At 50.9% G+C, this 12,656-nt stretch overlaps 1 protein-coding gene across 4 annotated transcripts in view; it reads left to right on the forward strand.

Annotated features, from left to right (window-relative positions):
* Grik3 (glutamate ionotropic receptor kainate type subunit 3) overlaps positions 1-12,656 on the forward strand; it is a 219,036-nt gene that overhangs the window by 172,617 nt on the left and 33,763 nt on the right. For all 4 annotated transcript variants that reach the window (XM_074080549.1, XM_074080551.1, XM_074080552.1 and 1 more), the window contains one exon: positions 5,944-6,147. In XM_074080549.1, coding sequence (XP_073936650.1) covers positions 5,944-6,147 — 204 coding nt within the window. The remainder of the gene's footprint in view (positions 1-5,943; positions 6,148-12,656) is intronic.

The raw sequence follows: 12,656 nt of genomic DNA on the forward strand, positions 1-12,656 counted from the left end.
CCACAAAACAATATACTAAATAGGAAGAGGTAAGCTAAGGATAATACACCAAAAGGATGCAAAATGCAGCCACCTTGAAAGTCTACAGGGGTAAATTTTATTGATATGGAAGCAGCCCGATTTCAAGGGCGTAAACCCTCTGCCAAAGCACAAAGATTTTTTTCTAGATGAGCAGAGACAGAGTCGGGCAGACACCTCATGCTTTTGACCCGCCAGTCTTTGCAGTTTCTTCACCAATACTCACAGCTTCTTGCAAAGGTCCCAGACCCACTGGGTTCACTCCATCGCTGGAGAGCCCACCCCCAGTGTTGGCTAGCTCCCAAGTACCCCAGGGGAAGGGGAGGGAGAGAAGCCCCTCTTGGCTCATAGCCTGGACATGGCTCCATCTGTCCCACTGCCCCTCAGCCTCAAGGCACTGGGGCAGACAGGACCCAGAAGCTCTGGGACCTGCAGGGTGGCTGGGATACAGCGGCACTAAGCAATGGCTAAGAACACAGACGTCTGTCCTGGCTTCACCATTGGCTTACTGTGTGACCCTGAGACACTGCTTACCTGCTCTGTGCCCATGGCTTCTCTGAAAAGTGGAGATTGGTAATAATTGTGTCTACTTCTTCAAGAGTTGAGAGGATGAATGATTAATAAGTGTAAATGGCACAGAGTGAGTGCAAATGATAGCTGTTACTGTTATTTGTGGCTATCCCTGGTGAGCTCAGGTTGAACACAACACACAGAGTTCTGGAGAAAACCTCTGCGTCTGTGAACTTCACCAAGAAGTGACCGTGGTCACAGTGATGATCCCTAGCACAAGGTGCATTTTGTTATTAACTTTGACTTTGCATTCGAATATCTTTCAGGTCCAGTGAGCATTCCCTGCCCTACTCCAGACCCCACCATTCCCTAATATATTTGATTGCTTCTTTGCTCACCCTGCCATCCCACAGCACCCATAGAGCTGGCCTCTGAAGGCATTAGGGTTTTCTGCCTCCCCTTAGGAGCCTCTCCTAGCTCTAGTCTCCTCCTGAGTCATAAAACTCCAGATGAGCCACTACTTTATCCCCTTCCTCGGCCACACTGAGCCCCTGGCCATGACATCACAGTGATTTCCCATCCCTGGGTCCATTGCCTTGACCTCTAATATGGCTGCTGACTCACTTGAAGGGGATGTCGTCCTGCCCACAGATGGGAACACAGACCACTGTAACCTATCATGAGTATCAGAGAGTCATCGGTGGGGGGCTGGGAGAATTATGATTCAGCTCTCTCCATCCCCACTGCCCAGCAATCACCAGGATCAGCTCTACTTCTCCATGCAGGGGCAGTGAGAAAAACCCAGTCTTTCCTGGAGGCAGGGGAGTGGAGGGGCAGTTTCGCCTCTGGATGATGGACACACAGCCTTTATATGCTTTGTCCAGCCGAAAATGTCTTTGCGATCTCCCAGGAGCAAGACGCCCATTCCCATCAGGGACAAACCTACAGCCTCCAAACCGAGATTTGCTCTGGATGTTCTTGTGGAAGAAGCCCAACAGGCTTGGCATGGGCTGCACGTCTAAAGCCCTGGGGCACGCTCTCAGGGATAGGCTATTTGGGACAGCTGGGCAGGTCCTAGGTAGTTGCCCAGCCTGGCCCCTGTCCAAATGCCCTGGCTGAAAACCCAGCCCCATGCTTGGCAGCCTGAATACAGGGCCAGCACCTCCTGCTGAGAGCACAGGCCCTGCCTGGCTGCAAGTGCGTTGTCAGGGCAACAGTACTTTGAGTGACAGGCAGGTAGCAAGGTATAGAACAAGAACATCAAACTGTTCTGCCCTCAGGGAACAGGGCTTGGAGGCAAGACCCTAGTGAGAGGGGGGTTTCCCCCTCTTTCTTTTCCTTGGGATCTGGACATGGCAGACAGCTGCAGGTCTGTGTGGGCTGCCCCAAACCTGCCTCCTATTCTACTCTGTCTGGAACCCTAGGGTAAGGAGCTAAGGGTATCTTGCCCTAGACAGATAGACAGACAGGGGCCTGACCCCACCCTCTCTGACCTCAGTACAAGACAGCCTTCCTCATTCCTGAGCTTAAACCTCGGCAGAAGCCTGGAAGCCTGCCCTCCCCACCCTCCCTGCCAGCCCAGCCTCTGTTCTGGTTCTGCTCTTCCACAAGCTCATGAAAAATTCATCTGCCAAACCTCAGCTCACACACCGAGAAAGCACACCCGTCTTGCTCCTGGGGCCCTGCTTTTGAAGGTTCAAGGTTCTTTTGGCTGCAGATGTGAGCAGCAGTCGGTACGCGTGTGGGTGGGGGATCAGCTACGCATGGCGTATGCATACGCACCAATGGTGCATTTGTACCGAATGCACATCGTGACCCACATAGACTCAACTGCCAGGGAGTCGGGACCCCAGCATTCAGCAGCAGGAGAGGGGAAAAGCCAAGGCCAGAATGTGGGCTGGGAGACCTCCCAGGCCAGAGACCATTCTGAGCCCCTCCCACAGGGATAGCAGAACTCCTAATGCTGTGTTCTGTTCTACCAGGCAGAAGCCAAGGCCTGAGGTCCAGGGTCCTTGGCCTGTGTGTTTGGGCAGGGCCATGCAGACAGAGCATCTGAACACGTGGGCCATTTGTGTCAGTGGCACTGTGTGTACACAGGCGTATGTGCGTGTGTGGATATGGGCTGACGTTGCCCAAGTCAACTGGAGATGCAGCTGTCAGGTGGCTGGTCTTGGGAGTGGCTCCATGGTTCTGTTGCTGGAAGAAGCTTAGCACTATGCCTGGCTTTCACATTGCTCTAAGTGATGATAGAGAAACCAGACCAAGAGCCCTGGTGACAGAAAGTCGGAAAAGGTTATTTTTCTGGACCCCTGTTTTCTGTGACTTGTTGAAGAGAAATATTACCCCTGGTCCTACGGCTGTTCTCCCAGAGCAATAGGAGAGCGTGAAGTTATGAAATTGAGGGCACCTTCACTGAGCAATCGATTAGCAGCCGAGAGAGCTTGTGAATTGGCTGTCTGGACATTTCCAGTAATAAATTGTGAAATAGTCCATGAATAAGTAGTTGGCGGAGTTCAGAATTACCCCCTAGGAAATGTTGCAGGTCTGGAAACACATTACTAAGGCGAGCACCATTTTAACGCTCTGGGCTTTGGCTGTTAAATATGTATGCCATCCGCAAAGCACTTCCCGAAATTAATGGCATTTTCCAGCTGCTCCGAAGGCACCGTATTTATATGGAGATGTATAGATTCTGGGGCTGAGGTGGCTTCACAAATTAAGTGCTAATTTTAGAGGATAAGGCCAGGGAGGGGCGTGGAGAGGGAGGTCAGGAAGTGAGCTATCTCAGGGAACTTTCCAAAATGGTTTTCTGCTGCCAACCATGCTTTTTTACCCTTTGGTGACATTGGGCGTGGTCTCTAGGCAGGAAAGATCACAGCAGTAACAGGTCAATCAGCACAAGAAGGAGAAGATGGCAATAATGATATTAATAATGATAATAACAAATAATAATAATAATATTGGCAGCTAGCATTTGCCAGGCACTAAGTGTTTTCCGTAGGTTGATTCACTTTATCCTCACAATAACCCTTAGGTTATTACGCATAACATATTATCTTGTTAACCACACTTTACAGAAGGAGGTGGGAGTCGATCTATGTGTGTTGGTGGTTCCCTTGGGAAAGAGAATATCTTCTCTCTAATTTTTCCTTTTGCTAAATAACGTCAGGGCCAACATCCAGTGGCTCAGCTTGCTCGCTGCATAAGAGCATCAACCTACAGCATGAGTCTGGACTAAAATGCCAGCCCGGCCTTGATCTCCAGGCCCTGGCCAGGGTGCAGGGCAGCATCTGCCCAGAGACTGAATTGCATGAAGGTGTGCATGGACAAGGTCAAGTTCCCCTTCTTCCAGGCCATCTTAGCCCCTGCCCCAGTTTCCACCTGGACTCGTTTGCACCTTGTTGATCTGCTTACTTGGTTGGCGGCTGGGCATGAGAGACACTGAGACCTATCTAGCATGGTGACTAACCAACTGGTCCAGCCTCCTACCCAATTTGACTGAGAAGTGGTTTTCTCAGATACTCTCTGACTGCTGCTCGGGAGCACCTCAAAGGACTCCTGAAAGCTAGAGTGGATCAGCCATAGATGGGGTGGGATGTTGAGAGGTAGCATTGCAGTGGAACCAGGGCCAGAGGACTGACCCCACCTGTCCCAGCAGAAGCCTGGCTAGAGGCTGCTGTTGGGACACTGCTGTTGGGACACCTCACTACTGATGAGGGTTATCACAGGCCACCCCACCCCAAGGGCCCTGGAGGTCAAGAGAAGGGCCTCACCAGTGGAGAGGATGAGACATCTCCATAAGTAGGTGCATGCCTTACTGTGAGCCTGTGGACACAAGCCTCCCAGTACATGCATTATGTCAGATTGGCAGCCACCTCTCAGTTAGAGGCTCCAGGTGTCTAACACATGTGGGTACCATGGTGGGTTTGGGAATGCTCTGGGAAGTGGCATAAAGGGGCAGAGGAGCTCCAGGCAGGAATGGGCTAAGGGGCTGAGGAAGGAGGCCCAGGTGAATCAGAGGAGGTCTAGAGGTACCAGAAGCAGGGACGGGGATGGCAGCTCTGGAACCTAGAAAAACAGTTGAAGTCAGGAATGTGTGACCAAGGGAATAGAAAAGAAAACAGGGCCAGGAAACTGACTGATTGGGCAGGATGGGAACTAGACCCCATCAAACTGTAGTCAACTCCTGTGTGATGTTGGGCAACGTACGGACCTCTCTGTGTCTCAGTTTCCTTATCCATCCAATGGGGATGATGTCACCTATCTTGCAAGCTAGTAAGACTTAAATCAAACAACCCACGACAAGAGTCTAAACTGGTGCCTGGTGTACAGGAGGAACTGAACAAATGTTTTCTGGAAAATTCAGCAATTCCTCCATTGACCTCAGCATGGGGATTTGTAAGTGACTCTGGGTGGATGGACTTTGCCTGTTGATGGGGATCTGGGGCTATGCTGTGGGTCTGGATCTGGCCACATCAGAGCCCACAGTCCCTCCCTCTGTGTATCTCAAGCCAGTTCTTCCCACCGCTTTCTACCTCTTCTCCCAGTTGTTTTTTTCTGGGCTGCCAGGGGTGTGTTTCCACATGAGAAGTCAGACAGAGTTGAGCCTACTGCAAGGCCTTCAGTGGCTGTCCATCATCTGGAGGGGCATGGTATGTGTCAGGGTCTCTCACTCCACAAGCCACATTCCTGAGGACTTCCTCTCCCCTGGGAGCAAGCCCCTTACAAAAGAAGCCATCACTGTTACCAGCCAGCATTTACCTAGAAGATCCTAGGCAGGGGACTGAGGGAGCCCTTGGAAGAGAATGGAATCAGTAGTGTGTAGCTCTAACCTGTTAACCAGGTGTTGAGGAAAAGCTGAGGGAGACACCTGAGAAGGAATTTCTATAGCAGCATCTTCCACCTCAAGCAGACATTGGGATTCTCAGAAGAGCTACATGAACACAGATTTCTGGGCCCTACTCAGACTCCCTGGTTTATTAGGTCTGAGATGAACCCTAAGAATGTGCATTTTGAGCAAGTTCTCAGGTGATGCTGGTGTAGCTGGTCCGAAGACCACACTCTAAGGATCCTGGCCCAAGTCATGGGTGCCACAGAGAGAACCTGTGCTTTGGAATCAGGTAGTCTTGAGTTCAAATCCCTATCCCACCACTTGTTATCTCTGTGACACTGGGCAACTAGGTCCATAACTACCTACTGAGCCCCATCTTGTACCAAAGGCTGCCAGGAGATTTTCATCTGTAGGGCCACCAAATTGGCTCCCAAGAAATGCACTTTCCTTCTCCTAACTTAAAGGCCATTCATCTGAGCCACCCCAAGTGTTTTTTTTACAAAAACAAAAGCAGAGGTTTTAGTCCACACCTCCCTCTACCCCACCCACTCAGCCTATCTCCCCTTTCCCATGTGTCCCTGCAGGAGGAGCCCTTTGTCATGTTCCGGAAGTCTGACAGGACTCTGTATGGGAATGATCGCTTTGAAGGCTACTGCGTCGACCTGCTCAAGGAACTTTCACACATCCTGGGCTTCTCCTATGAGATCCGGCTGGTGGAGGACGGCAAGTACGGGGCACAGGACGACAAGGGCCAGTGGAACGGCATGGTCAAGGAACTCATTGACCACGTAAGCTGCAACTGGAGCAAGTGATGGGGGGAAGGGGGAGGACCCAGGGAAGCCAAGTGAGGTCCCTTTGCAAATCACGGCTGGGCATTCCAGCAGGTGAGGGCCATAGGAGCTGGGGACCTGTGAGGATCTATATGAAGAAGTGTACCCCACTTCTCCTGGGCCCTGCTCAGGCTCTCCACCTCCCAGACACCCCCTCCATGCAGATATGCATAAATGGCCCTTCTGATATGGAGCCAGGCCCACAGCGTCTTTGGTGATCTCATTCTGGAGGATTCCTGAAACTTCTCAGGTCCTCTGATGCTTTAAGAGCTATGGAAGAATATCCCATCCATGTGGGCAAAGTGCCAAGACAAAATATCCACCAACTCCGAGGCACAGACACAGACCCAACATTGCCTTGTAGCTTTGGGGTCAGTGAGGGAGACATGGTCCATGGAATGGGCTGAGGCCTGAGAGAAGCCTCTCACTCCACCTGACATGGGGAGAGAACTTGGGGAACAGGGTCCAAAGCCCTCTAGGGGAGAGAGAGCAGACCAGTGGGAGGAGTCTGGGGCTTGTGGGACATTGGAAAGAAGACAAACAGAAGCCACAGGCTAGGCCACCATAGCAGGGGAGGAATGGGAGCTCTGAGTTGGAGAATAATTCTTTATTAGCTACAGAGGCAGGGGCAATCACCCAACCTCTGTGAGCAGCTCCTTCCCTTGCGAAATGGGCATGCTAATCCCCCTTCCCTCAGGAGTGCTATAACAGGGGTGCAGGGTGCAGGGCCAGAGCCAGCCCAGTAACTAGGTGGCTTGTGAGGTGCTATCAATGAACATCTTAGCTCTTGGAAGCCTAGCTGTGGCTCAATAGACTTGGGGTGCAGTGCTGGCTTTCCCACCTAATAAATGTGTGACTCAGTTAGTTTGTAAGTTCATCAGCCTCCCTGAGCTACATTTCCACCAGAGGAGTAATTAGCAACGACTACAGCCTCTAAGATAGGTTTACTAATAAAACAAGGGGCCATTGTTCAGGCTCATGGAATTAACAATACCTGCCTTACAGCTTCGTGTTCTCAGTGGGACAGAAGAAATGTCCATCCAAAAGAAATTCTGTCTGAAGTAAAGGAAAGCAGGGATCTGATCCATGCTGAACCTTGTAGAGTCCTCTTCTCTCTCATCTTGAGAACAGCTCACTGCAGCAAGGGGCTGTCAGTAATGCCCATTGTACAGATGCAGAGAGAGAGAGAGAGTAAGGCTCCAGCTTGTGAGTGTGGGGCTGTATGTAAATCGGTAGATTCTTTGGAAGCTCTGTTGCCTCAGTGAGCCCTGGGCTATTCTCCAGAGAGTACACCCTACCCCAGGAGCCAGGGCAGAGCTGGCTCATGCAACAGTCTTTGCAACCCCTAGTAGGAGAGGCCAATGCTAAAGAGCCTGAACTTGGGCAGGGTTAGTTGTCTACTCTGCCAGAGTTACTGTGTGTCCCTGGACAGTATCTTAACCTTTCTGTGCCTCAGTTTCCTCACCTGTGAAAGGGGAATCAGATGAATGGGACCTACCTCACAAGATTACTGTGAAGGCTAAGTTAACATATGTGCATTTTCTACTCAGCACAGCCTCAGTACTTGCTACAATTATTTTTATTTTTATCCATCCAATTATTCAGTAGAGGCAGGGTTGGAGGGGTGGGGGGCAAGAAGTTCCTTTGCCTCCAGAGTCAGTTTCTTGCCTCAGCTGTGAGAATGATGGTAACCTGCTGCACTCTTCCCTGCCTGCTGTGAGACTCAGAGGAGACACCAGGTGGAGAAGGGGCTTCTGGGTTGTAGAGCTCAGTATAAATGAAAGGGAGTGGTGTTGTCACCCATTATTAGTAATAACCATAATTATTATGGAAATGAGCCAGCAGGCCCCAGCGGCACCTCATCTTACCCGCTTCCCTGCACCTGTGAGTGGGGCTTGGCATCTGGGGCTCTGGGTGCATTCCGATCCTGGCATTTGCAGAGGTGAGCAGGGCTGGGGAGGAAGGGAGATCACATGGAGAGCACAGTCCACATGCAGAAGTGAGCAGGCAGACCTGGTCCTGCCACCCACAGCATCTCCAGTGGCCTGGGAGCTTTGAAGAGCCATTTTTAAAGGGATATGATGAGAAAGCCAGGCAGCAGACCCTCATGAGCCGCCCCTCAGCTGGAGAAGCAGGGGAGCCTTGTCCACAGCCTCCATACAACTAGGCTGCACTTTGGGAGGCCCAGTATCCATCAAGGCCATGAACCCTGATGGGACATGCAGGGGACCTTGTTAAATCTGATTCCCTACAATTGATGAGCCTATTAATCCTAGCTTGGTGCCGTTTTTAATAATATCAGAACCATTTATTAGTGTCGTCAGATAATTAGTCTTCTCACTAACTCACAGAGAACATGGTAAAGACTTGGCAATATTACTTCCTTATTAGGGATCTGAACGTAAGCGTCAAAATGATGAATGCCCACCTTTGTAAGCATCTGCCCCCTGAGGCCCGTTTGGAGCCCCTGGGTGGAGCCTATGCCCAGCAGGACTTAAAACGTCCTTCCCTGATGCTCTGCTGGTCACTGTCCATGGTACAAGTCCTTCCAAGGAGCCAGGGTTGTGCAAAGAGACAGACACCTGGAGGATGCATCTCCTTCCTGTTGACAAATGCACCTTCCCCTAGTTACCTGGAACCTTGGAAGTAATAAAAGTGATTAGACAGAACAGTGATTACCACATCCATCCCCTCATCTCTCCTCTCTCCATTGCTGCTGCCTGCCTCCTCTGGTTTCCCCACTCAGATGACTTCTACTCATCTTCCTGCCTTGAATTACACCCAGGTCTTCTGATGACTCTGGAATCCAATAGAATGGAGGGACTCAAGTTCTAGGTCTGGCACATTTCAACTGGCAGTGGCAAAGGTATCCAACCTCTCTGGCTTCCTTTCCCACATCTGCAAAATGGGGCTAATAAAAGAGCCAGTGGCCCAGGTCCATGGGAAGATCTAAGGACATAAGACTGGAAAATCCTCAGCAGAGCACCTGGAGCTCAGTAAGTGCTCCTACACGAGAGCTGTCCTACCCAGCACAGTTTGCTCTAAGGGCAGCCCCCTGCATAAAGTGTGTCCATGCTTGAACATGGTAGCAGTGGCAGAGATGGCGCATTTAGCCATAGTCATTCTGCTAGACCAGGGCAGATGTGAAGATTTAGGGGTCCAGGACCTAGACCTTCCCTGGCTGAACCTTAACTCTCGTTGATCAAAAAGGAACTGGAGCACACACCAAAGTACCACCCTGTCCTTTACTTGAGACATTGGCCTTTTCTGACACTGGTATCTCCTACCTGCCACCAGAGCTTCTGTGTCGTGGCACCAAATACCCAGAAGCCTGCTTGAAGAGTATGGAGGCAGAGCTGCAAGGGTGGAGAAGCTGCAGCCAAGAGGAGGGCTGCTGCTGGAGACGGGGAAAAGAAACAAGCCTTGAGAGTATTGTGTGCTAAATTGAGTTATTTGATTTTAATCCTTAGAGCTATGGGACACAACTGAAAGATATGGAGTTAGGGGGTGACATCGGCTTAGCACTTGAGGAACACTGTGCTGTTAGGCCAAACAGAAGCCTGTCTAGAGGCATGCCTCAGACCTGGGTGGGGGGAGTGTGGTGGTTTAACTTGGAGTGTTGCAGTGGAAAAGGAGGGAAGTAAGAAGACAGGAAGGCAGGGTTGACATTGGCACATTGGTGGTCGGGGATGGAGGAGAAGGGGAAGAGAGAGGTCGAGGACAAGACTTACCAGGGAGGGAAACGCCAGGAAGGGTGGAGCAAGGGAAGCCAATTCGGGAGCATGACCAATGGCTCAATCTGTGACTCTGTGTCCAAGGAAACCTTACAAGGTATGTTAAGACCATCTCATGGGGAAAGAGGAGACGGGGGGCATGTTTATTCACTGCCCTCAACTCCCATGCTTCCTGGCTTGGGCTTGGTGGACCCTGCAGCAGTGTACATTGGGGTTGGAGGTGAGATCTCAGTGCCTAGATGGACAGTAGGCAGGATGCTATCAGATTGTACCTGCATGAGAGTGGCCAGGACCAGAGGGTGGTCTGAACTGGGACGTGAGATGGGTCTGAGCCCAATACCAACCCACAGTGTGCCCAACCCAGAGGCTATGGATGTAGTATAACCGACGCAAACATGGTCCTTGCCCTTCAGAAACAAACAGTGACTCAGACAAGTGAAATTTCATTACGACACTGGCTGGTGCTGTGAAGGGAAGGATAAAGGGTTTGGGGAACTAAAACAGAGGACAGTGACTCAGGCTTGCCTGAGGAAGTGACTCTTAAACTGTGACTTGAAGGATGAGGAAGAGGCATCCGGTATGTATAGGGTGCCCGCCTGGCATGTGTAAGGTCTCAGCACCAAGGTTGCTGACATCACTCCTTGGTTGGGGCCTGGCCAAGGCCGCAGCTGGATGCATAGAGGCTTGTGACAGTAGCTACATTGTGCTGGGCAACCTTAGGCAGATACCACCCTGTAGACACGCAAGGAGTAGGAAAAAGGATTCTTTTTAGGAATGGCAGTGCTATGGTGCATCCCTTCTAATATGTCTCAAAGCAGAGAAAACCCACAGAGACATCCTAAAGACAGGCGCAGTGTAGCCCTCCAGGCCTGGGAGAAGCACACCTGTCCTTTCTCACTGTTGGGCATCCATTATCAGCTCAGGAGGTCTGCACATGCACCACTGGTATAGGACTACCAGTTAACACTAAGGCACCTTCCAATACCAGTTCCCCCGTCAGTTCAGATGTATGTGGACTGTTCTGAGGTTATCAGTGGCTACAATGCTCATTGTCAAGATTTGCAGCTGACTGAGGAGTTACCAGTAAATACCACTTATAACTCAGTGTACCCCTGAAACCTTCAGTGTGTCTTTCCTGCAGGGCTTGCTGGGTGACCTCTTTGAAACCTTCAGTGTTCACATTGGTCAATGTAGTCAATAAATCTACTAAGCCAGGCCCCACACTGGGTGCTGTGGATACAGGGGTGAATAAAGCAGGCAAATCCCTCCCCAAGCCTCCTCTTGCTTCTAGCAGAGGAAACAGGCAATAATCTATGAGCATATGAGTGAGTATGAATATTCAGCCAAGGTAAGTGTAGCAAATGAGGATTGTGACTAGGTAGAAGAGCTTCCCTGGCTCCTAGCAGGTCCTGTGGATCAGACAGCACTGGGGAGTTTCAGTGATCCATTCCAGGACACCCTGGAGGAAGGTCTTAGGGACTTGGGAGAAGCAGGGAATGGTTATATCCTGTCTCCTTGGCCAGCAGCTGTCAGAGAGATCCAGGGAGGGCATCAGGTCATTTCTGTTTCCCTGACAGGTGGCAGAAGATGGTAATTTGGGTTGGATAAGGAGGGCATGAACTTGGTAAGTTCCATCCCACATCACTCATGTCTGTGGGGCTGTGGACTCTGATCTCCTAACCTCTAGATGTGATGGGAAGAACAGTGTCAAAGACATACCCCTGTTGTTCCACTGTGTCCCATCTTCCTCCCAACCAGGGACCAGACATTGGATCTGGTCTGCATGCATTTGTTCCAAGCCATGTTTGCAAAGCCAAGGAAGATCTATCCAAACATTCTCCCCCAACCCTAGGCCTAGGCTAGGTGGTCACTGAGGGATAGGACAGAATCCTGAAGCAGGGCAAGCTGGAGGCAGGGAAAACAGATAAGACTACAAAGACTGACAGTCAGACTGCCCAGGACAGTGACTGGGGAGACCTGTGGAGCTGAGGAGGGTCACCAGGAGTAGGTGAGGGTTGTCAATGCTGCAGATCCATTGGTAGGTCAGAAGGAAGAGGGTAGCAAAGACTGGGTTGGCCCATCAGGTCTAGGGCACAGGCGGAGGAAGACTCAGGGCATGTCAGGGTCAGTGTGGCTTCCGGGAGAATGGGCAGGAAAACTGAGACCAGAGCTTAGTCCATTAGGCTGGGAGAAGACCAGAGCAGCACCCTGGGGGACATTCAGATGTTCATTTTCCCAATAAAACCTTATTGTGCCTCCACTTGATGTCAGATTTTGTGCTGATCCCAAGAAGTACATCAGTAAGGGAAACAAACTTAAACGCTGCCGTTCTGGAGTTTATGTACTGGCAGAGGAACTGGCAGATATTAAACAATGACTTGGAAATAAAAATTCAAGAAGCAGTGCAGGGGCTGTGGGAATATATAACTGAGACCTAACCCAATATGGGGAAGATGCTCACTGCCCCACCCCCTTAGGATCTATAAGGGCAGATCCTGCCCTGTCTGAGCTGATGTCACTGCCAGGGACCTATAGAGTTAGGGGACAGACCTTGTAGAATGGGAGATGGAACCCATGGTACATCCATCCCAGGTCCCCAGTGGCTATGAAGCAGGGGAGATCTGCCATCCTTCCTGACAGTCAGAGGCATTGGATGGAGCCTGCTGGGACTCAGAAATAGGGCTGTTCCCCTGGTCTGGGAACGACACATACATCATTGCTCTGTCAGCCAGG

Source organism: Castor canadensis, chromosome 7, assembly GCF_047511655.1.
Source record: "Castor canadensis chromosome 7, mCasCan1.hap1v2, whole genome shotgun sequence".
Lineage (NCBI taxonomy): Eukaryota > Metazoa > Chordata > Mammalia > Rodentia > Castoridae > Castor > Castor canadensis.